This window comes from Anolis sagrei, chromosome 6 (assembly GCF_037176765.1).
Source record: "Anolis sagrei isolate rAnoSag1 chromosome 6, rAnoSag1.mat, whole genome shotgun sequence".
Taxonomy (NCBI): domain Eukaryota; kingdom Metazoa; phylum Chordata; class Lepidosauria; order Squamata; family Dactyloidae; genus Anolis; species Anolis sagrei.
In genome coordinates, this window is record NC_090026.1 from 30662804 (window position 1) to 30688532 (window position 25729).

General features: G+C 40.7%; 1 protein-coding gene across 1 annotated transcript; it reads left to right on the plus strand.

The window, feature by feature from the left end:
- Positions 1-865: 865 nt before the first annotated feature.
- On the plus strand, positions 866-24519 carry LOC132778138 (all-trans-retinol 13,14-reductase-like). The gene is made up of 12 exons (XM_060780814.2): positions 866-963; positions 5405-5590; positions 8373-8555; positions 9793-10022; positions 11801-11996; positions 13559-13756; positions 15172-15294; positions 17180-17318; positions 18390-18499; positions 20463-20629; positions 22623-22782; positions 23999-24519. The coding sequence occupies exons 2-12, from the start codon at positions 5419-5421 to the stop codon at positions 24142-24144; spliced, it is 1824 nt and encodes a 607-aa protein (XP_060636797.2). The 5' UTR covers positions 866-963; positions 5405-5418; the 3' UTR covers positions 24145-24519.
- Positions 24520-25729: the final 1210 nt, after the last annotated feature.

Below are 25729 nucleotides of genomic sequence, written 5' to 3' on the forward strand. Positions count from 1 at the left end.
TTATTTCCTGAAGTATGGACTGGTTGGATCTTCTCACGGTCCAAGGCACTCTCAGAACTTTCCTCCAGCACCACAGCTCAAAAGCATCTATCTTCGCTCAGCCTTCCCTATGGTCCAGCTCTCACATCCATAGGTGACTATGGGGAATACCATTGCTTTAACTATGCAGATCTTCATTGCCAGTGTGATGCCTCTACACTATTTTATCGAGATTGGACATTACTCTCCTCCCAAGAAGTGTCTCCTGATTTCCAGGCTGCAGTCTGCACCTGCAGTAATCTTTGCACCTAGAAATACAAAGTCTGTCACTGCCTCCATGTTTTCTCCCTCTATTTCCCAGTTGTCAATCATTCTTGTTGCCATAATAAGTTTATATTTGTTAAAATTGTTCTTTATTTTAATTATTGTATTGTTTTTAAGTGTTTTTTTTTGCACTACAAATATGATATGTGCAGTGTGCATAGGAATTCATTCATGTTTTTTTTCCAATTATAATCCGAACCTCCAACAGTTTGAGGGACTGTGACCTGGTCCTCTGTTTAAAAAGTTTGAGAACCCCTGGTCTAGAGAATGAATCCACTTAGGCAGGTTAGAAATTGCTACTGTGTATCCATTCTACATATCCAAAAGCTTGCGCACTAGTGGAGACTTATGTAGCAGTTACAATCCTGGCTGTCAAACTGTGTTGAATTTTTTTTTAAAAAGGAGACAGCCAACATAGATCAGCAAATACATTGACACAATGCATGTGAACAAGCAGATTTGTATCTTATGTAAAACAGAGCTAACAAGCAGCGAAAGAGTTAATGCTGTGCCACAAAACACCCGCCTCCTGACTGCACATTGGCTCTAACTAGTCAGGAAATGAACCTCAGCTGTTTTTATTCAGCACAGGAGTTGTCAATCTCTACTCACGCGTCTCAGTCCAAAGGATCAAGAGTACAGAAAAATAGGAGAGTGATGGTAAGTTGGAGCTAGTGTGTGTATGTTTGTTATGTGGAGTTGGACTATACAATCTCTTTAGTTGTGTTCTGTTATTGTTGTTGCACAGATACAGTAGTGACTCCCTCTTTTCTGCTCAGCACTCACAGTTGGGTGGCGGTTGGGACCTTTGTTGGGATGCATCTACACTGTTGAATTAATGCAACTTGACACCATTTTAACTGCTGTGGCTAAGTGCTATGGAATCTTGGTGGTAGTTTTACAAGGTCTTTAGCCTTTTCTATCAAAGAGAACTGATAGAAAAAACTTCCAATTTTTTTTGGTCGAGTCAGGAGTGACTTGAGAAACTGCAAGTCGCTTCTGGTGTGTGAGAATTGGCAGTCTGCAAGGATGTTGCCCAGGGGATGCCCGGATGATTTGATGTTCTTATCATCCTTGTGGGAGGCTTCTTTCATGTCCCTGCATGAGGAGCTGGAGTTGATAGAGGGAGCTCATCCGCCTCTCCCCGGATTTGAACCTGCGACCTGTCAGTCTTCAGTCCTGCCAGCACAGGGGTTTAACCCACTGCGCCACCGGGGGCTCCTATTACTTCCATAATGCCATAGCATTGAGCCATGACAGTTAAAGTAGTGTCAAACTGCATTAATTCAGCAGTGTACACTGTAGAACTGAAACAAGCTACATCCCAATTAAATAAGTGTTTTGCTTTATATAAATAATTTCTCCTCCTCCCTCTTCCTCAACTCCTTTTTGCTATTTACAGAATTGTGTAATTATAGTACTATACGCCTAAAGCCTTTTATCCCACAATAACTTGGAATTTGTAGCTTGGGTAGGTAATTTAGAACTCTCTGCTGTAGTTCAGGAAAGTATTGGAGCCTTTCCACACAACCATATAACCCAGAATATCAAGGCAAATAATCCACAATATCTGCTTTGAACTGGATTGTTTGAGTCGACACTGCCATGTACTCCAGTTCAATGTAGATTTTATACAGCTGTGTGGATGGGGCCCTAGAGGATACATTGTGTGCATTCTTGTTATGCAGCCATAATGCTTTGATATAAGTCTAACTGCTATGGCTCTATTTAATGGAACTGTTGGATTTGAAAGTTTAAGAAAGTAAGAACTTTGTATTGTCGAAGGCTTTCATGGCTGGAATCACTGGGTTGTTGTAGGTTTTTCGGGCTATATGGCCATGTTCTGGAAGCAATATCTCCTGATGTTTCACCTGCATCTATGGCAAGCATACTCAGAGATGACCTCACAACCTCTGAAGATGCTTGCCATAGATGCAGGTGAAAAGTCAGGAGAGAATTCTTCTAGAACCTGGCCATATAGCCCGAAAAACGTACAACAGCCCAGTAAGAACTTTTTTCCAGATCTAATGCTGGATTTAGCAAGATACTTTTATGTACCAAAACAAACCACAAATCATAGGATAATACTATGGTATTTAAAATGGTATCAAAATGCTATGATTGCGCAGTGTGGACACACCCCAGAGAACAAAAAGAAATAGTGGCAGTAATCCTAATCCATTCTCTTGAGTGTAAGCTCTATTGAACTTCAAATGGTTATACTAACTGAATAATTCAGACACTTTGAATTCAGTGGAGTAACTTTTCCAACTTCTGACTATATTCTAAGGTGCATGTACACTGTAGAATCAATGAAGTCTGACAACAGTTTAACTGCCAAGGCTGCGGAATCCTGGGAGATGTAGTTTGGCAAGGCACTTTATAGTGCTAGTGTAACTCCCATGATTCCATAGCACTGTCAATCTATATTGATTCTATAGTGTAGATGCACCTCTAGTTTTCTGTTTCTATAATGACTTCATTACACTATAATATGGATCCACTTTACATCCAGTTTCTGCCTCCTGCAGAATTCTGGGGCTTGTAGTTTAGGGAGGGGCCTTTAAATTCAGACACTTGGAGTAACTTTTTCCAACTTCTGAGTGTATTCTAGGGTACATCTACAGTGCAGAAGTAATGCAGTTTGACAACACTTTCACTGCCATGCTGTGGAATCCTGGAATTTGTAGTTTGGTAAGACATTAGCATAGAGAAGTCTAATGACTACAACTCCCATGATTCCATAACATTGCACCATGGTAGCTAAAGTGATATTGCATTGCATTAATTGTAGAATGTCTCTAGATGCACCCCTAATCCATTCTCTCACTTTTCCATTTATTTCCTTTCCTTTTTTTTTAAAAAAAAGTGTACATATGTAGTTTCATGATACAGTATTTTCTTCCAAAGAGGATGGAATGAAACAGGGCTTGGGAAATTTCTCAATTATTTATTTATTCATTTTTGGGCTACTTTCCCCAGATTCACAGACAGAACTGAGCCAGGCAAAGGCAAGTTAATCATAAGATTTGTTGTCCCAGAGCCAAGTAGAGAAAAGATCAAGGTGTGCATAAGTCATGCTCTCAGATAATTGCCAGGCCATAGAACAAAGAGCAAGGAAATGTACTTGTCATGCAGGACAGATAAAGATGGCAAAAGTCCTCAATTGTTTCCCAAAAGTTGTGTCCTTCGTGAAGAAATATCAATTTTATGGCATTCCAGATTAGGTTTGTCAGTGTGGGCAGCTCAGGACGAACCCATCCTATGCCAGAACCCATCCCTTCTTGTGCCAGGTGAAGGGGTAACTTTATAACAGTTTTAGAGACACTTGTATCATCTACATTTTCATGCATTCTGTAGCTAGCAAAAGTGCTACCAATACTTAAGGAGGGTTGGGGAGAGACTGTAGAATTATTTGGCCCAGGAGCCGCATTATCACAGGATGCTTATGCCCCACACCACTGGCGAAATTATACTGTTTAGCCAGTATTGCACCACCTGACATCTGCCAGGAAGTAGCAGCCAACAATGAAAAGATCAAGGCAGTGACATCTCTGGCCCATCCTCTGCTCAGATATCAGCCACTACACCAGTGTCTTAAATAAAGAAATAGCTTTCTAAGATCTATAGAGTTACTCGCAGGAACGCCTCAGCAAGCGAGAGTCCAAAAGTGGCAGGCTAAATTCTGGAACCTCAATCCATGGCTAATACTGGATGAGAGACTCCCTCCTGGGCACACAGAAGACTGGGCAACTTGGAAGGTGCTAAACAGACTGTGCTTTGTCACCACAAGATGCACAACTAATATAAGAAATGGGGCCACAAAGTGGAGTCCATGACATGCAAGTGTGGAGAAGAGTAAACCACAGACCACCTATTATAATGCAGTTTAAGCCCTGCCACATGCACAGTGGAGGACCTTTTTATAGCAACACCAGAGGCACTCCAAGTGGCTAGCTTCTAGTCAAAGGACATTTAGTATAATGTGAAGTCTTTAAACTTTCTTTGCGTTTTTAAATACATTACAACTATACCCTCGGTTCGCTTCTGGCATGATAAAGAAATACCAAAAGTGAACAAATAGACAAACAACAACAACAATATCCTGTATGTATAGGTGTGTAGCAAAAGAAACAACAGGAAAAGGAGGATGGAGTACTGCTACTTGGAGCATTTATTTACAAATGCAAAACCCTGATCATCTAGCTCACCCTACTATGGGGCACATCTATACTGTAGAATGAATGCAGTTTGACAACACTTTAGCTGTCCTGGCTCAGTGGTATGAAATCATGGAGTCAGAGTTTTATAAGATCTTTGCCTTCTCTGTGCCTCACCAAACTACAATTCCTATAATTCCAAAGCATTGAGCCGCAGCAGTTGATATGGTGACAATCTGCATTTGTTTGATAGTGTAGATGCACTCTTTGTTGCACCCATGAGCTCAGCCCTCTCCTGAAACTAGATTCCAGTGCACTGCTGGATTTAAGCTGTACCAGCATGGCACAATTACAATAGTTTGGCTTCAGTTTGACTGCTGTGGCTCCATCCTATAAAATCTTGGGATTCATAGTTTGAGAAGGTTCTGCTAATTAAAGAGATGTGGTCTCATGCTTCACAGTGCAGCATTCGTGTTCTCTTGCTGAGAATTCCTAAGTATTCTACTGAATTGCAAATTCCAGGAAGGTAATGCTCCTGAAGAGGAGGATAAATTGATTTTCACAGTTGTCCACTTCAACATTTGGTAGCATTTCCCCTTCCTCTCAGCCCTGTTCTCTGGCTGCAGAGCGAAGGAAGCTTGAAGGTGGCATGCTGAGTTGGGGACACCACCTTTGAGGCTCTGCCCTTGGTCATGCCACTCACCACTATCTTCTGCAACATCCACTCCCCACCTAGACAAAGGTCTCTGCCCTTTGAAATTGTTTTGGCACAAAGATGTACATTTTAGGAGTTATGGAATTATGCAAGCCTCTTTTCTCCTAGTTGGCACGATGCCCTACTGATATTGCATGGTATATAATCTTGACATGTTTGCTCATGCCTCACAGTCTGGCAAACACTGAACTTCTCATCAGTTCTTCTTTCTCTCCCTGACATACAGAGCCACTGACAGTCATGCTGTCGTTTCTACTGTTCCTGCTCTTGTTCCTGCTGCTTGTGATCTTCAGTTTTGTTTACTTCTATTTTATCCATGGCACAGGGGAGAACCCCTTTTGCCAGCTGATTTTGCACTCCCCAAAGCCAATAGTCACCGATGTGGAAGCTCGGAAAAAGGTCCTCAAGAAAGGTAAGTGAACTTCGGTGGAAGTGAAGTGTTTTGGATTGGATTGGAGTGTGGCATTTTCCCTTGACATAGAATCATAAAGTTGGGGGAGACCACAAGGGCTATCAGTCCACCTGCCTGCCATGCAGGAACACACAATCAAAGCACTCCCAACAGATGGCCATCCAGCTTCCAGAGAAGGAGACTCCACCATATTCCAAGGCAGCATGTTCCACTTCTAATATTAGAAAGTTGTTCCTAATATTCAGGTGGAATTTCTTTTCCCGCTGTTTCAATCCATGGCTCCATGTCCTAGTCAGTAGAAGAATAGAAAACAAGTCATCTCCCTCCGCAGTATGACATCCTTTTAAATATTTAAGCATAGCTATCACGTCTCCTCTTCTCCAACCTAAACTTACCCAGCTTCCCAAGCTGCTTCTGATAGGGCTTGGCTTTCAGACCTTTTATCATTTTGGTTGTCCTCATCCTGACACATCTCAGCTTATCAATATTTTTCCTGAACTTTGGTTCTCAGATTGGACACAGTATTTCAAGTGAGGTCTGTCCAAAACATGGTAAATATAACTAGATGTGTGCCATGTGGTTTGGTCCCCGTGCTGTCTTTCTTGGACAGACAAAACCTTTGTAGTAGCTAGCTATGTGTTCCCTCCCACACTTTGACTTTTAGTGTCAGGAAACAAGAAACAGGGCAGAGTTATAGACAGAAGATTATTGTTGTTGCCTTTTCCTTTCCTCTGTGGCTCAGAGGATGTGATTTGCCTAAGGTCACCAACCAAACCAACAGCAGAGAGGAAACAACCAGGCACATCTTAACACCTCTCAACAAAAGGTTTTCCCAGGCTCAGGCAGGCCTTCAAATGCTAATGAAGGTGATCAGCTGAAACATTCACACCTAGCTCTAGCAGAGAAGAGCTCTTTGCCCCACCCCAGCCATTCCACAGATATATAAACCCATTGTCCTATTTCCAACAGACCTCACTACCTCTGAGGATGCTTGCCATAGATGCAGGCGAAACGTCAGGAGAAATGCCTCTAGAACATGGCCCTATAGCCCGAAAAAACCCACAAGAACCTAGTCACCCAGAGGGTTTCCATGGCTGAACAGTGATTTGTACCCCTCCTTTTTTATGTCAGGAGTGACTGCAAGTCGCTTCTGGTGTAAGGGAATTGGCCATCTGCAAGAACGTTGCCCAGGGGACAGCCAGGTGTTTGATGTTTTACCATCCTTGTGGTAGGCTTCTCTCAAGTCCCCGCATGGGGAGCTGGAGCTGACAAAGGGAGCTCCACCTGCTCTCCTCAGATTCGAACTGTTGACCTGTTGGTCAACAACGCTGCCAGCACAAGGGTTTAATTCATTGCCCCACTGGGCGCTCCTCCTTTGTGCCATGATCACAGTCCCACACTCAAGCCACATTGCTGATTTGTTCACTGGCACTTAATAGCAAGTGTGATTTCAGTGTAAATGAATCAAAAAGTCTCAGGTTTAGTTCTGAATTTGAGCCCCATCTGCACTCTGTTTCCCTTGCACTGAGGACGTGACAAAGCTTTGCAAGAGGGGAGGGTGCTTCCCGTTTTAAAGCTCCTGTCCCATTTTGGTGATGCAGATCCATTATTTGGCTTGGAATCAGCATTTTTAATGCCAGTTTGAGGGACATTACATATGCATGTGGAAACACCATTGGACACACACTCAACGAGCATCTTTAGCAAGCTATTAGTTTCAAGTGCTGCTATCAGCTTTTTCTTTACTAAGGTATATTTACACAATTGAATGAATGCATCCAGTGTCAAAGACTGGTGAGAGTGTCACTATCTAGACATTATTGATTTCCAGTCTGCACAAAGTACCATATATACACCACAACACTTGTGGTTATTTCTTCCTTTGAACCTTTCTTCCACTAATGTAGTCATTTGGGACAATGCACTGTTATGATTTATGGGCCTGACCTGTTCTTTGATAAGCAATGTTTATTTTGAAAGACACAGTGACCTTTGGCTGCACAAATGTGCTTAGCAATAGATGTGCCACAAAAACAATTAGCAGCACTGATAAAGCTCAGTGTTTACAACTGTTTTCCTTTGTGGTTTATGTTGGGCTTTGATAAAATACCTGCTTTATTTCAAAATTTCACAAGAAGCTATATTTGAGTATAGGGTAGGACTGAAATATCAGCCCTACAATATCTTCCCAGATGAGTCCGGAAACTGAGTAGCAAAGCAAAAAGACAACAATAGCTTTGTGTTGTTGAAGGCTTTCATGGCCAGAATCACTGGGTTGCTGTGAGTTTTCCAGGCTGTCTGGCCATGTTCCAGAAAAGCATTCTCTCCTGATGTTTCATCCACATCTATGGCAGGCATCCTCATCCTCACAACCTCTAAGGATGACTGCCATAGATGTGGGTGAAACTTCAGGAGAGAATGCTTCTGGAACATGGTCATACAGCCTGGAAAATTCAAAGCAATCAACAATAGCTTTGGCCGAAGGAACTACGAGACACAGTACCAAAAGCACTAGCTGAGATAGTTCTACTTTATTTTAAGCATCACTATTTTATAGGACTTCAGAGCTACAACAAAATAGATAACATGCTCATGAGCAATATGTAGTGCATGCATGGGCTCCAATGGGTTGTATTTTTCCCTAGGAATTTTAACACTAATTCCTGGGATTCTAGACTGTTTCCTTTTGCTTGCTTTGAATGTATTGAGTTTCATGTGACACTGGTTTTCCTCCTATACAAAAAATACCTTGTGTCTGATATTCTTTCCTTCTTCTCTTCAGGTTTTTCTGTGGATAAAGTGCCCTCCAACTTAGATGCGATTGTTATTGGAAGTGGCATCGGAGGTCTATCTGTGGCAGCTGTTTTGGCCAAGGCAGGAAAACGGGTGTTGGTATTGGAGCAGCACAGTAAGGCCGGAGGATGTTGTCACACCTACACTAAGAAGGGCTTTGAATTTGATGTCGGTAAGAGACAAAATTTGACACGCATTACCTCCCAAATGGAGGAGAACTGCCCAAGTGCTTCATTAGGTTCTCCCACAGCAGAAGCATTGAATAATGGTGTTTGTTTTAATACTATTTGCTTCAGCAACAAAATTGTTGCAAAACAACAGCTTGGTGCAATAAGGTCTGTTGGCACCAGCTACTGAAGTGAAATCGTAGTGCTATAATTATGTACAGTCTGAACCTATAAGGATTTGGAATCAAGCTTAGTTACCCATTAGCCTATGCACTTCTCTAGTGTTCTGACACATTGGTCAGTCCAAATGACATTACTGATATTAATAGATGTCAAAAAGCATGAAACGAGACAAGATATATTAAGAAATAGAACAGCAAATATTTTAAAATCTAGATTTCATTTGGAATGTTTCGGAAAACATCTTTTCTTTCCTCATGTTTTTCTTTCCTCCCCATCAAAGAGGGAAAATTTTAAGATTATTTTTCCAATGAATATGCTCTGCTATAAAGATCCGCCTAGTCAAAGCCATGGTATTCCCTGTAGTAACCTACGGATGTGAGAGCTGGACCTTAGGGAAGGCTGAGTGAAGGAAGATAGATGCTTTTGAGCTGTGGTGCTGGAGGAAAGTGCTGAGAGTGCCTTGGACTGCGAGAACATCCAACCAGTCCATCCTCCAGGAAATAAAGCCCGACTGCTCACTGGAGGGAAGGATACTAGAGACAAAGTTGAAGTACTTTGGCCACATTATGAGGATACAGCAAAGCCTGGAGAAGACAGTTATGCTGGGGAAGGTGGAAGGTAAAAGGAAGAGGGGCCGACCAAGGGCAAGATGGATGGATGGCATCCTTGAAGTGACTGGACTGACCTTGAAGGAGCTGGGGGTGGTGACGGCCGACAGGGAGCTCTGGCATGGGCTGGTCCATGAGGTCACGAAGAGTCAGAGACGACCGAACGAATGAACAACAACATGCTCTGCTATTTTTAGGGGTTCATTCCCATAGTGAACAAAAACATTTCAAGCTTCATGGAGAATATGTGATGGTGGCCAAGGAGGAGTTGGCCTTCTTATGCTCTTAAATTCCCTTATGAGAAAGGCTAGACTGATGCAAAAAATGTGGTGCCAAACAGATTTTTTTTCATTGAGGTATTTCATCCATAAGTCCACTTGACATAAGTCCACTTGCTTCCTTTCATAAAATGTTCCATCTTTTTCTGTCTCTGTGTTCTCACGGCTCTTAGGCATCCACTATGTTGGAGAAGTTCATGAGAACAGCTTCTCACGGATGATCATAGACCAACTGACTGATGGTCACCTAGATTGGGTTCGATTAGAAGATCCATATGATTTTATCACCTTGGGAGACAAGGAATATGAACTCTACTCTGGGAAGGAAACCTTTATGAAGGAGTTGGAGAGGCAGTTCCCAGGGGAGAGAAAAGCCATCAAAGAGTTCATGAGGTTATCAGAGGTGAGAGAGAATGCCAAAGAATTTGAATTAACCGGGACACCATATCAGGTCTTGATAGAGGGATTTTAATTGTGTACAGTCCAACCACTGTATCCATGGGGGATGCATTCCTGAACTTACTGTGGAACAGAAAACCTTGGATAGTAGTGAACCCTATTGAAATAAACAACCTCTTCCAGAAGTGACCATGGAGTCAACTGGAGGACTTAGAAAATTCCTAGTGAGGACATATTTTGTCTGATGGAGGGTACTAGGCATGGGCAATCCATGGTTCTAAATGGTTCTAAAGTACTTACAAAACTAGGGGACACTGGTGCTTTGCTTCTACAGTGTTGCTAAAGTTCTGGTAGTGAAAATTTCAGAACTCTAACAAAACTTACAAAATTTTGTTATAAATGGCAGTTCCTAATTGGTTCTGTCATAAAAATCACCAATGACGAAATAATAATGACATTTTGAAAGTTTTGTTAGAGTTCTGAAATTTTCACCACCAGAACTTTAGCAACACTAGCACCCCCTAGTTTTGTAAGTACTTTAGAACTATTTAGAACCATGGATTTCCTGTGCCTAGAGGGTACCCATTCTGCAGATACAAAGATCATACTGTATGTCTTTCCACTGCTTGATTTTACATTTCTGGAAACTGATAACATTTTGTATTTTACTTACCACACTTATAATATTGCTTTTCTGCCAATGGATTCAAGAAGATTGAGACTTTAAAATAATGACTTCAAAAATGTTATTTTTGTTATTTTACTCATTGGCAAATTGCATATTAAGGATGTCATGCTGTGGGAGTTTTCCCTCCTGCAACATGTATGAACAATGTACCAAACATAAGGCAGCTTCTATGGTGGTTGTTCAACTTAATGTTCTTGGCTAGAGGTGTACAAATTCTTCCAGTGGGTGTCTCTACATTATTTTTAAGTATCTTAAGGTATGTATTGGCAGTTTTTAATTTGTATTGGTTTTCTATGTTCTTGTAACTGTGATAACCAATTTGGTGGGTTGTTGTAGGTTTTTTCGGGCTATATGGCCATAGTCTAGAGGCATTCTCTCCTGACATTTCACCTGCATCTGTGGCAAGCATCCTCAGAGGTAGTGAGGTCTGTTGGAACTAGGCAAAAGGGTTTATATATCAGTGGAATGACCAGGGTGAGACAAAGGACTCTTGTCTGCTGGAGCTAGGTGTGAATGTTTCAACTGACCGCCTTGATTAGCATACAATGGCCTGACTGTACCTGGGGCAAACTTTTGTTGAGAGGTAATTGGATGTCCCTGCCTGCTTCCTCTCTGTTGTTGTGCTGTTGGAATTGGATGTCCCTGCCTGAAGCAGGCAGGGACATCCAATTACCTCTCAACAAAAGTTTGCCCCAGGCACAGTCAGGCCATTGTATGCTAATCAAGGTGGTCAGTTGAAACATTCACACCTAGCTCCAGCAGACAAGAGTCCTTTGTCTCACCCTGGTCATTCCACAGATATATAAACCCTTTTGCCTGGTTCCAACAGACCTCACTACCTCTGAGGATGCTTGCCATAGATGCAGGCGAAACGTCAGGAGAGAATGCCTCTAGACCATGGCCATATAGCCCGAAAAAACCTACAACAACCCAGTGATTCCAGCCATGAAAGCCTTCGACAATAAACCAATTTGGTGTTGTTCTTCACCTCAATCCATAGGGAGAGGTAGATAATAAATAAATAACAACAACTATTTGCAACTTGTTTTAACTAAAAATAATATTTACTACTTTTTTCCTTTTCTCACCCAAAGATTACAACAAAACATACTCCCTTGCTTGCCATGCTGAAGATCCTTCCCTTATGGCTGTCTACATTCCTGATCCAATGGGGCCTCATTCACTGGATCTCACCCATTTTCAGACTGACATGTTCCAGTCAGACCAAGATTGTAGAACAGTTGACCCCCAATAAAGACCTGCAAGCCATCTTCAGTTACTTCTTCTATGGTGAGGAAATACTGATTATTTTTCTTTGGGATGGTTTGTTTTCTGGGCCTGGCTTTTAATCACATCTTTCCATGATATATTTGTCACATTCATGAAAGTGAGATTGTGGGGCACATACATTCAGACGTTTCCAGGTTCAATCCCTAGCATCTCCAGGTATGGCCGGGAAGACCTCTGCCTTGATTTTGGAGAATCATTCAAGGAGTGTGACTGATATTAAAGATGTGAAAACTTTGAATCTTTATTTCATTGAGTCTGTCTTAATCCTATCTGCATTTGTGTTTCATTTCAGTTTGTGAAATTGTTGTGGTTTTTTTCCTCCACTGAAATCTGTGAATTCTAAATATATATTTCCTCATTTGGACATTTGTTTATAAAGTTTGCCTGAGTTAAGTAACTTCTCTCCACAGATTAAACTTTGTGCCTATATTTCGATGGAACACATTTTAGTCATATCATATATCTCCCCAAAGAACAGCCATAATTTGATGACCACTGCATATGTTCAGTCCTCATTGAGCTAGGTTTATTTCTGTATTTGTTATTATTGATTTATCATGGTGTTCATTTACTGGTAATTCATTTTTGTGAACCAAAACAAACACTTTTTAAATTGCCCATTTCATTCAGAACTTCATTACCATCTGGCTCATATCTTTGTCACATTTTGGCAGTCCAGATTAGTCCTCTGTTGTCCTGTTTTTAAAACCTGCTTTTAAAATGTCTCAGTTTCTCTCCCCTCCTCCCCTGCCCTCCTTTCATCTTGGTTTACCTAAGTTGCTGTAAACCGAGTTCAACATACTAAAATAGTTTGCACTTACCAGCAGTAAACTAACTGGGAGGGAGAGAATGGAATGGCTGAGGATTTATCTTTCCTTTTAGGCTCAGGTAAAAGAAAACTTCTGACACATTTCCTAGCTTGTGTGTTCTTCCTTATTAAAATTACATTATTTCTGTCGATGTCATCCATGGTGTCACCCTCATGAACCTTCCCCCATGCGATAACATACCATAATATTGTAACTAGATTTTGAAAACTTGATAAAATCAACAACTGTTAAAGAAACAACAGTACCAATGAAACAGCAGGACATGCTCATCTTATGTGCAGATAAAACAATGTGATTTACAGCATCCTCGGTAATAAAGCACACACACTGGCAGATTCAAAAAGTAAATTAACCATGAAGCTTTATTGATGCATGACATGTAAGCTGGATATCTAAGTAAAATAATGTGTTTTTAAAAATACATACATATCTGCCTAAACACTGCACAAAAATGTTTGTGTCACCTCCTCTGATAGCGTCACCCAGTGCTGTTTGTACCCCTTGCATCCCCCTAATGATGCAACTGCTCATTAATAACTTTTGACATCTTGACCACACTGTGATGATGTTTGCTCCTGTGAAGCAAACATTACTTATGAAATGCTGAAGGATATCCTGGCTGTCACATCGAAATTCTCCAAACCGTTAGGGCATCTTATCAGAAAAGATTGTCAATGTTTCAAGTATCCTAATCATCCTTTTTCTCTTTCAATCTCTCCCAATAATTTTCAGGAGTTCCTCCAAAAGACTCCAGTTTCCTCATGACTAGCATACTGGTTCGTCACTACCAGCGTGGTTCGTGGTATCCATTAGGGGGACCTAGTGAGATCCCTTTCCACATCATCCCAGTCATCGAGAGAGCTGGAGGTGCTGTGCTCATGAGGGCCCGTGTGAATCAGATCTTGATCTCAGAGTCTGGCAAAGCAATAGGTGAGTTGCACCTGGAATTTGACAGTGACTCCATTCCAAAGAGGGAAACCTGTCACAGTTTTTATCTGAATATTAAAAAGTATGAACTTGGGAAACGTTGTCAAACGTAGATTGAAAGGAACTTCTCTCTCAATTTCATCAGGCACAGATGTTCCTAGCATGAACATGCTTGTCTCTCCTTGCTATGTATGAAATACAACCCCATATCCACAGGAGATATGTTCCTGGACTTTGCGTAGATATGTGAAACCACAGATCATAGTGAAGCCTATTATTTTCAATGGGATGAATACTAGGTACTGATGTGTTGTCGAAGGACTCAAGCAGACAAGAGTTCTTTCTCCCACCCTGGACATTCCACAGATATATAAACCTCACATAGTTTCCAACAGACCCCTCAACCTCTGAGGATGCCTGCCATAGATATGGGTGAAATGTCAGGATATAATGGTTCTGGAACATGGCCATACAGCCCAAAAACTCCCAGCAACCTACATAGGTACTGTTCAGGAGGCCCTAACTCAGTGGTTCTCAACCTGAGGGTCCCCAGATATTTTGGCCTTTAACTCCTAGAAATCCTAACATCTGGTAAACAAGCTGAGATTTCTGGGATTTGTAGGCCAAAACACCTGGGGACCCACAGGCTGAGAACCATTGCCCTAACTGAATAGATTAATCTGTGGTGGAGCTGCATATATCACTTTCCTGAATCGGTGGGGCAGGATGTACCTTGTATTAAAGATAAGGAGCCTTTGTAAAAACAAAACAAAACAAAAACAAAAACAAAAAACATGCCAACTCCAATTCAGTACTGATATGATTCAATATAAAGGGATTCAAATGCAGCCTTCAAGTGTAAGCAAATTTCTGGACCTAGATGGCCAAATCTGCCAGTTTCAGGTTCTGTTAGATTTTTACATTTCAAAATGCTGCAAAACCAAATTGAAAGAACTGTGGAAATGTTTTAAAATACTGACTAAAATTAACTAAAATGGAATTCCTCCCCATTCTTACCCCATATATTTTCCTCCCAGAAACAAGAAAAACAACAACCTGGAAAAATATCATTACAAATCTACAAAATCCAAAAAATAAGATCAAACATTCAAAAAATTAAAACCTGATTAAAACATAGCATTAAATTCACCCATGCATATACCAGTCATAATGCTTGTCATCCGAGACTGCTCTACTCAAATCATGGATGGGTCTTCAAGTCGAATAGAAAACTAGACTAGGGAAGGGCAAATGCAGGGGGGGGGGGGGGGGAAGAGGCATCATTTCCCAAGTGTTTTCAACATGGTTCATATCTCTAACCCTTCATTAACAGCGAGGCCCTGACTGGAGCAACCTGCCAATAAGTGTGTGAAATTGCCACTCCAGTGATGATCTTACTGAACAGTTATATCTTGCAGGGGTGAGTGTACAGAAAGGACAGAATGAAGAGGTGAACATTTATGCTCCTCTTGTGATCTCGGATGCTGGCATTCACAACACCATGGCAAACCTCCTGCCTCCTCAGATCCGAAACAAACCAGGTAAATCAAACACTGTTGGGTGTTCTCGGTGAAGTTCACTATGACCCATGTCATAAAAAGTTCATTATCCCCCAAGGGTCAAAGTATTATTGGAAGATACCTATATTTGAAACTAAGTAGGTCTGAACCTAGGATGGAATGGGACCTTTTCGTTGAGAATCAACAGTAAATCTTCCAGGGATTTACCTGTGGATTTCAATCAACCCTTCCCTGCCCTATCAAATACTTTCTGCCTATGTTTGCCTATTTCTTCAACCCATTCAAATGCCACCTGAATCAGCCAACTACTATTAGTACTGGTGTTTCCCAAATCATGATTTGGAATAAGACTTTGAGGAATATTTGCAAATGAGTCGTAATGGAAGGCCTAAGACAGAGATGAGAAAATGAAATAGGCAGAAATGTAACCCTGCAAACCAGATTATATTACGCTTTGCTCTCCAGTCATTCACACAGAGATGTAAAGCACTCTCAGCTATTGTATGCCTGAGAAATTTGAAAACAAGAGAATGTCTTTTCCTGACTAGCATGGGACATGGCTTTGGACTGAGGGATATAGTGCTCTGTGGGCTAAGTCTGTCCACAGCCTAGAAATCATACATTAGGATGGTGGTTCCCAAACTTTGGTCCTTTAGATGCTTTGAATTCATATCCATGAACTCCTGACTCTGGGCCTGACTCTTGGCCAAGCTTGTGGGGGCTTTTTGGATTTGAGATCAAAAAACATTGAGCACTCATGTTTGAGAGCCATAGCATTGAGAAGCCAGACACAAACTTTTATTGTGTCTTTTCTACTATAAAATATGGCAACAGGAGACTTGTGATTCCACTGTAACCAGTGCCACCTAGTGACTTCACTTTAAAAGAACAGCATCGAAATAAGGTCTTGGAAGTTACAGCAAACAGTCACTACACAGTTCTGGCCATTTAAATTAGTCCAAAAAGGCATGTGGAAATTAGTGCGGAGAGAGGAGAATAAAGGGGTGTATGCAGACCTGTAGTATATCATACATCTCTGAACTTTGTTTTGGGGAGGATATTAAGGACCTCATCACATTATTGAGGTCATCCAGATCGATTTGCCAGCCTTCGTGGCAAATAGGGGGGGTGAGGGCAGTGGGGCAATCCCAGTTCCAGCTGGCAGGTGATGCTTCCCCATAACACACGAGGAAGCATCGCCATGCAGCTTCCTCCCATTGTTCCTAATGGAACACGGGGAGGCTCCTGTGTTGGTGGCACAGCGTTGTAGGATGCTGCCACTCCAGATGAGCCATGGAGCCCCACCGGAAGTGAGGCTACATCATGTGATGGGCGGTGTGGGACTCCGTGGCTCAACTGGGGCAGAAGAGTCCCAGGACATTGAAATATCCTCATGTGATGAAGTTGTAAGTTGGCTTCTGAATAACTTTCTTTGGATTCTTGGTTAATAGATTTGTTGTTTCCCATTTTTGTTTTGTTTTTATTGTTCTGAGTTATCTTGAGGGCCCTTGTGGATATTATATGTCTCATATTTTTATACTTTAATAATATTTTTAAATTTTAAATGTAGTTTTAAAATCATTTTATAGTATGAAAATTTAAATCTCATTTTAAGGTTCACTTTTCTGCATGTTTTAGCAGTATTATATTTTTAAATTGTTAAACCACCTCGACTCCCAGTTTTGGAAGAAAATCAAGATATAAATAACAGTAACAGCAGCAGCAACAATAAGAATGATACTGTCACATAGTGATATATAAATATTTACATAAATTGGTGTATAGAACCCAATATCCTGTTTGTGGCAAACTACAGTATCCAAAGGGATAGACAGGATGTGCACGTATCTATTTTTGTTTCAGTGAATTTCTGCCCCCTTTCAACTCTGTGATTCTATCCATTCAGAAATCAAGTCCCAAACTGAAATGGTCCAACACAGTATGGGTTCCTTCATCGTCTTTGTGGGCCTCCGAGGGACCAAAGAGGAGCTTGGTCTCAAGTCAAGCAACTATTGGATTTATCCAAGCAATGATCTGGATACCATGTAAGTAAAGCCTTCCTATTCACTTTCCTTCTCCAGTTTCAACAAAGCTAGTTGCTTTTCTCATATTGAATTAGTAGATTTAGTACCTTTGCACTCACTGAGATTGGTAACAACTGAGCAAGGACATGAACAAGCTAAGTAAGTATTTGTGAGTGTTTATGCATTTGTGTCATGATTTGCTTTTTCATAAAGAGTTCGCCATTGATTGATTCTTTCAGAGTATTGTTATTTTACCTCCAAGCTCACTAGCTCCACTTACAGGCAATATGCAACAGGAAAAAAATATTTAAAATAATACCAAGATTGAAAAATGCAAAACAAATTAAAATACCCATTCAGAACTTGGTAAAAGAAATTGAAAATAGTTTTTAAAATAAACTATTAAAGCAAACAGAGCCATTTCAGATACCCATGACTGCTCTGAACCTGAATGTGGTTTTCCATTCTAGTTGGATATCACTCCTGTTCTATCCTACAATGAGACATGTATCACATTCTGTTGAAATCGTGTTCACTTCCCATGAAGGCCTGGGCATGATCTCTCTAATTCATTTGGAATTTTTCTGCTATTGACGTTTGAGTTCTATTGCCTTTTTTTTTTTTTTTTTTGGATTCATGTAAAAATTCTGAGCTCCCCATCCATAACATAAATCTGATTGGGATTAGTCCAACATCCATGTGCAACTCCCTCAGTACATTTGTAAACATACCCATCTGCTGCTACTGAAAACACACATTAATGTGGGCAGTGCAACATATCCAACCTTTCTGTTATTCTTTCTACTGGAAGAGATGTCCTCTATTGTTACAGAAAGGAAGCATTCCTGGCTGTTCCTAGCATCATAGAGAATTGCTGCCATGGGAAAGGAACTCCACATTTTTGGGGATAACTTGAGTGAGGTGTCGGTTCACCACATAAAGTTGTCTACCCCTAATGCAGACTGTTTTGTATCTGCTGATGGCTTCTCCTGCATTAGGGGTAGAAAGTTGTCTACCCCTAATGCAGACTGTTTTGTATCTGCTGATGGCTTCTCCTGAGAACCTTCCAGTTTCTCCTCTTTTTGTTTGCAGGATGACCACATACACTGATTTACCCAAAGAAGAGGTGAGCAACAACATCCGGATGATGTACATCACCTTCCCATCAGCCAAGGATCCCACGTATGAAGAGAGACACCCAGGTATCATATTTGGTTTCTCTATAGAAGCAAAGGGTAAGCTTTGGTCCTCCAGGTGTGTTGGACTTCAACTCCCACAATTTGCTTAAGCGGCTGAGGGGGAAAAGAAAAGAGCCTGAGGCTGTTAGGAATTGTGGGAGTTGAAGTCCAACACACCTGGAGGGCCCAGTTTGGCCATTTCCGCTCTATAGGAAAGGAATACCTTGGAAAGACAATGTTATCCACTGCTAATACTCACACTTGTATTATTATTATTATTTATTTATTTATTTGAAACTCAACAAGATGAGTCCACAGCAAACAAGATCACTCTGCTGGCTGTCATATTGCTCACACTTCGGTCATTTCCCAAGTGTCTAGGACTGTGTGCTATATCAGCAAATAATGCATGCATATCCCAGTAGGGTGGCAGATGGTAATCTTGTTGGCGCCGATTGTGTTTAAGTGCAGGCCAAGGTTTTTAGGCACTGCATCCAGTGTGCTGATCACCACTGGGACCACCTTTACTGGCTTGTGCCAGAGTATTTGCAGTTTGATCTTTAAATCCTCATATCATGTCAGATTTTCCAGTTGTTTCTCTTCAATCCTGCTGTCGCTTGGGACTGCAACATCGACGATCCACACTCTGTTTTTTAACACGATAGTGAGATCAGGAGTATTGTGCTTCAAAACTCTGTCAGTCTGAATTCGGAAGTCCCAGAGTAGTTTGACGTGTTCATTTTCTGTAACTTTTTCAGGCTTGTGATCCCACCAGTTGTTTGTCGCAGGCACAAATTCCAATGAATCATCTGAGCAATGGTGTTATGCCTCTGCTTATAGTCTGTCTGTGCGATCTTCTTGCAGCAGCTGAGGATGTGATCTATTGTTTCATCTGCTTCCTTGCAGAGTCTACATTTGGGATCTGTTGTTGATTTTTCAATTCTGGCTCTGATAGCATTTGTTCTAATGGCTTATTATTATTATTATTATTATTATTATTATCATTATTTTCTAACATTACATTTTCTGTTATCAATGCTTTTAATATGAATTTCATTATTTCTTATAGCTGATTGTTTTATTTTATCTCTTTATTGAGAATTTTTATAGTTTCTTAAATAAATAGCAATATAAAATGGGGAATAATTCATAAATACAGACATACATATATTTATATAGCACCGTTTGTGTTATTCTTTGTACAAAGGGAACAACAAAAGATAGGAGGAATGTAATAAAGCAACACATCCTTTCAGTTAGTTTTGATGACTGATGATCAAGGATTTTGTGCAGTTTGTATCCTTAAGCAAACTGGCCAGATTAGCAATCCTCTTACTTTTTTTTCGTGTCGGGAGTGACTTGAGAAACTGCAACTCTTCTTGCTAATATGCTAAAAGGAGTTGTTTTTGTTGTTGTTGTTGTTTTACATTTCATACGTTCTCCAAATGCTGTCATATATGCCAAAATGGATTTTTTAAATGCAAAGATATGCAATTTATGGTAAAATGCATAGACATTTTGGAGGAGAACATATTTAAAAATACCTTGTGTATTTGATTAAGATCAACTGGATATGGAAACAGGATGGAACACAAGCAAAACTGCAATGGACAGGGATTCAAATGACTCCTATCTAATTCTATAAAAAGATTAAACTTGGAGAAAATTGTTTATTTTTAGAATATATTTTCTCTATTTCACTATGCCTACATATCCTAAAGGTACCAGATGCTGTCCAATTTTGGAACCTAAGCTGAGTCAGCTCTGGTTAGTACTTGAATGGGAGACCATCAAGGGACTCCAGGTGCTGTAGGCTAAATTTTAGAGAAAAGAACTGGTAAAACCATCTCTGAGTATCCCTTGCTTAAGAAAACCTTATAAAACATACAAGATTGCCCTAAGTCAGCAGGCAACTTGAAAGCATATAAACATACACAGTACATTTTATCTATTTACTCCTACTTTCAAATGTTTACAATTCTTATAGGTTGTTCTTGTATGACAATCATCACTATGATTCACTACAAATGGTTTGAGGAGTGGTCTGGAGGCCGCGTGAGGAACAGAGGGCCTGACTATGATGCCTTTAAAATGGAGATTGCTCAGCAAATGCTAGACAGGACTTTGGAGAAATTTCCTCAGCTCCGTGATAAGGTAATGCCCATGAGGGAAGGGTCAATTTTAATGTTTTATACTGTTTTTATCAAGGACATTGAATTGTTACCAACACTGTGAACTGCCCTGAGTCCCCTTTGGGGTTGAGAAGGGTGGTTTTGGCCTGCATCAATAGGAGTATAGTGTCTAGATCCAGGGAAGTCATGCTACCCCTCTCTCTATTCTGCCTTGGTTAGACCACACCTGGAATATTGTGTCCAGTTCTGGGCACCACAATTGAAGAGAGATATTGACAAGCTGGAAAGTGTCCAGAGGAGGGCAACTAAAATGATCAAGGATCTGGAGAACAAGCCCTATGAGGAGTAGCTTAATGAGCTGGGCATGTTTAACCTGAAGAAGAGAACGCTGAGAGGAGACATGATAGCCATGTATAAATACATGAAATGAAGTCATAGGGAGGAGGGAGCAAGCTTGTTTTCTGCTGCCCTGGAGACTAGGGTGTGGAACAATGGCTTCAAACTAAAAGAAAGGAGATTCCATCTGAACATTAGGAAGAACTTCCTGACTGTGAGAACCATTCAACAGTGGAACTCTCTGCCCCAGAGTGTGGTGGAGGCTCTTCCTTTGGCAGCTTTTAAACAGAGGCTGGATGGCCATCTGGTGGGGGTGCTTTGAATTTGATTTTCCTGCTTCTTGACAGGAGGTTGGACTGGATGGCCCATGAGGTCTCTTCCAATTCTATGATTCTATAGAAATACCACAAATAAATAAATAAATTGTGTATAGCCATGTAGAATTGCTTTTCTAAGGACATCTATATTCCATTTGGGCAGAAAAGAGCCCTGTTAAATACCCTAAAGAGCAGCAGATCCTGCCTGAGCTCAGAAGCAGGATCAGCCTTGGTTAGTACTTAGATGGGAACTGCCAACAACTACCAAGTGCTGTAGGCTATATTTTAAACGAAAGAACTGGCAAAACAACATTTTACTATTCCTTGCTTAAGAAAACCCTATGAAATTAACAGGGTTGCAATAAGTGGACAGGTTACTTGAAGATACTTGAAAGGAGCCCCCGGTGGCACAGTGGGTTAAACTGCTGAGCTGCTGAGCTTGTTGACCAAAAGGTTGCAGATTCGAATACAGGGAGCGGTGTGAGCTTCTGCTGTCAGCCCCAACTTCTGCCAACCTAGCAGTTCGAAAACATGCAAATGTGAGTAGATCAATAGGTACTGCTCCGACGGGAACGTAACCACGCTCCATGAAGTCATGCTGGCCACATGACCTTGGAGGTGTCTAGGGACAACGCTGGCTCTTCAGCTTAGAAATGGAGATAAGAACCAACCCTCAGAGTCGGACATGACTGAACTTAATGCCAGGGGACAACCTTTACCTTTACTTGAAGATACATACATACACACACACACACACACACACACAGGGGGAGGAATGGGAAGAGACCTCTTTCATCAAAACTTGTCAGAGGAGGAAAAAAATCTCCAAAATTTGTGGGCAGGTCACACTATTACCAAGGGTGGTCACATAAATTCCCCCTCTCCCAAGATAATTAGTTGCCACTACAAGCAAGGACAGCAGTAGCTTCAACTGTATTACCAGCACAGCAACTGTTTTGGATCTTTCACAATTCCTTGGACCAAACACTGTAATGAAATACAGGATAGAGTGGGTTAATAGAGGCCATTGCATATGTGAAATTTGAGAATGTTCAAATAGTATTCTTTAAGGTGGGCACTTTTCTCTAGGAAAATGAGAAGGAGTTATAGATTAAAAAAGCTCAAATTTTGGCTTGGAGCTAATTCAGTCCTCTCAATGTTAATATTAATGATATATCCCTTTTTTTCCCTTGTGAGGTTTTGTCCCATATTCACCCACTCTCAGAAGTGACAATAGTAGAAAATGCATCTTAGTACAATTACTGGGATCAGTTTTCCTTTAACTTTTGAAACTCACAAACGAGCTCACTCTTTCATCATTGCCTTCATTTATCATAATTTTTATTTGGTTGTTCCTTCTAGGTTGAATTTATGGAAGCTTCTTCCCCTCTCAGCAACCAGTACTATCTAGCTGCTCCTCTGGGTGAAATGTATGGTGCGGAGCATGACCTAGTTCGCTTCAGTCCACAAGTCATGGCGACCATGAGAGCCAAGACTCCCATTCCCAATCTTTATTTGACAGGTCAGTGGTGGCTTCTTGCTTCTCCTATAAGCTCTCAATTAAGCAAGACATGAATGACAACTAACATGTTACTCTCAATTAACACATTTTCCAGGACAAAGTTATATCTGTGTTATATTACAGTTAAAGAAGTCCTGTTATATTTAAAAGGCAACAAATCATAACAAATACATTAAAAATACTTTACAACTGCCCAAAATATGGCAGTCGCCCTTTCCTTACAGGCCTGTGCTTGAAGCATTCAATAGGTATTTATTTATTTACTTACTTACATATTATATTTATATGCCACTTTTCTCCCACTAAGGGAACTCAAAGCCAACATTATAAAGGCAAAATTCAATGCCGTACATACATGTGAAAACCAAAGGATAATAGCAAGACAATAACAAATAATTATAAATTAACCTAACCAAATTAAAATATAAACATAAAATAACATTTAGACATAAAACCTAAAAATAAAGATTATTAATACAATAATATTTATATTGAAACTCACCGATGAACTTTATATGTAATGAAAAGTAACTTTAATTGTTTTTGTCGAATTGGGAACATAAATAATTACTTATGATAATTTACCTCTAAAGTTTGCAAGCTACAGTGTGTACCAGAATGAGTATGCATAGAGGGTAATATCTGCCAATTTTTCAACCTGCTATTGAAGGCTTTCATGGCAGGAATCGCTGCGTTGCTGTGAGTATTTCGGGCTGTATGGCCATGTTCCAGTAGTATTCACTCCTGACATTTCACCTGTATCTGTGGCCAGCATCTTCAGAGGTCCTCCAAAGATGCTGACAGCACATGCAGGCAAAATGACTGGAGAGAACGTTACTGGAACATGGCCATACAGATTGAAAACTCATAGCAACCCATTTTTTCAACTCTTAGGAGTGCCAAAAGACCACAGCTTATTGGTGACTGGTAGTGACATTCCTTCACTCATGGATGCCTTTTGGGATATTGAGGGTTATCTCTGTTTCAGAGTAGGTGACTCCTCTAAACAGATATCTCTAAGCAATCTGGAGTATTTCAAACTCTCTTTTCAGGCAGAACACAAAGGGAAGGGTTGGCTCTCACAGTTGAGGGTGTTTTGAGTTATGGCCATGAGAAATGCAAGAGCCACACTAAATCTCCTCAAATGTTCCATGTGTCCTGCAGATTTTAAATACAGTTTTTTCTAAGATGTGTTTTTTTACTCTCCACTGTGTAGGTCAAGATGTCTTCTGCTGTGGCCTGTTTGGGGCTCTGAGTGGGGGTTTGCTTTGTTCTTCTGCTGTGCTCGGACGCAACGTTTTCCTCGACCTAGTTCGATTGAAGAAGAAACTGAACAGGCTGAATCACAAGAAGAAGAACTAATCTTTTCAGACACGAACAATCTTACAGGGAAAAAAGTGCCTGGTTGTAAAAAAATTAGCCTTGCAGGATCACATTGAAGGTCCTTTTGGTCCAGCTTCCAATTGAGTGCCTCTTGGACAGCGGTTCCCAAACTTATTCAGCCATGGAACACTCCAGAAGACATTTACTTTCTGTGGAACTCAATTCTGTCCCTGATTTGTTTATTCAAAATATAATGGAATCCCAGAGCCATTGAGTTCAACCTATTGTGTCATATAGGCAGACCGGACTGATCAGCTATGGTTTTGTCTAGTGTCATAGCCTGAGTTGGTCACCATCCTCACATCTTGGTAAATTGCATACGCTTTTGAAGAAATAAACAGTTCTTATTTCTCACTCTCTTGCTTGATCTTTGACAAGTTTGAAAACTGCATGAGGATGAGGGATGGTGAGATGTCATAGATGCTAAATGACAGGAAACAGGATGTATCTTTATTATATAGATTCAATTCTTTCTGGAGTGGATTTTCTGAGTTTCCTTGAAGGTTACAGCAAATGATTTGCTTTCATCCCTGTGACTGGGAACAGGTTTGAAGAGGATATTTCCACATCATCTACTCCCCTACATGGTCATCATTCTGGGGTTGCCAATTGGATTTTCAATTCATATTTATATGTTAAGCATTTGAACCAAGATGTGATACTCAAAACTTGCTTTGATAACCCTGGCTATGGTTCCACAGATTTGACAGAAGACGAGTATAGCAACCTTCATGAATATTTTATTGGTGTCAAGTACCATCTAGGCCAGGGTGGGAAATCTGTGGTCCTCCAGATTTAAGAACAACTCCCATCATCCTTTATCATGCTCCCATACTATGTGGACTGAGGAGAGCATTTGGCAAATTATAAGTTATTTGGATTGGTGCAAGAGGACGATTCTACATTACATACATTTCTCCCTATCGCTTCCCCAAAATTGACCATATGATATGTGAGTGTGTTTGTGTGCCTTCAAATTGCCAGTTGGTTTGTGGCAATCATATTGAGACTAGGATGGAAAACAATGGCTTCAAACTACAGAAAAGGGGATTCCACCTGAACATTAGGAAGAACTTCCTAACTCTGAAAGCTGTTCAGCTGTGGAACTCTCTACCCCGGAATGTGGTGGAGGCTCCTTCTTTGGAGGCTTTTAAACAGAAGCTGGATGGCCATCTGTCAGGGGTGCTTTTAATGTGATTTTCCTGCTTCTTGGCAGGGGGTTGGACTGGATATTTATTTATTTACTATACTTTTATCCCACCCTTTTCAGCCTGAAGGAGACTCAGGGCGGTAATATCCCATGAGGTCTCTTCCAATTCTATAATTTTATGATTCTATATGAATTTTTCATGCGATGTTAGGCAAGGAATATTCAGAGATGGTTTTGCCAGCCCCTTCCTTTGAAGTAGAATCTATAGCACCTGGTATTCATTGACAGTCTCTCTCACATATCATAGAATCATAGAATCATAGAATTGGAAGAGACCTCATGGGCCATCCAGTTCAACCCCCTGCCAAGAAGCAGGAATATTGCATTTAAATCACCCCTGACAGATGGCCATCC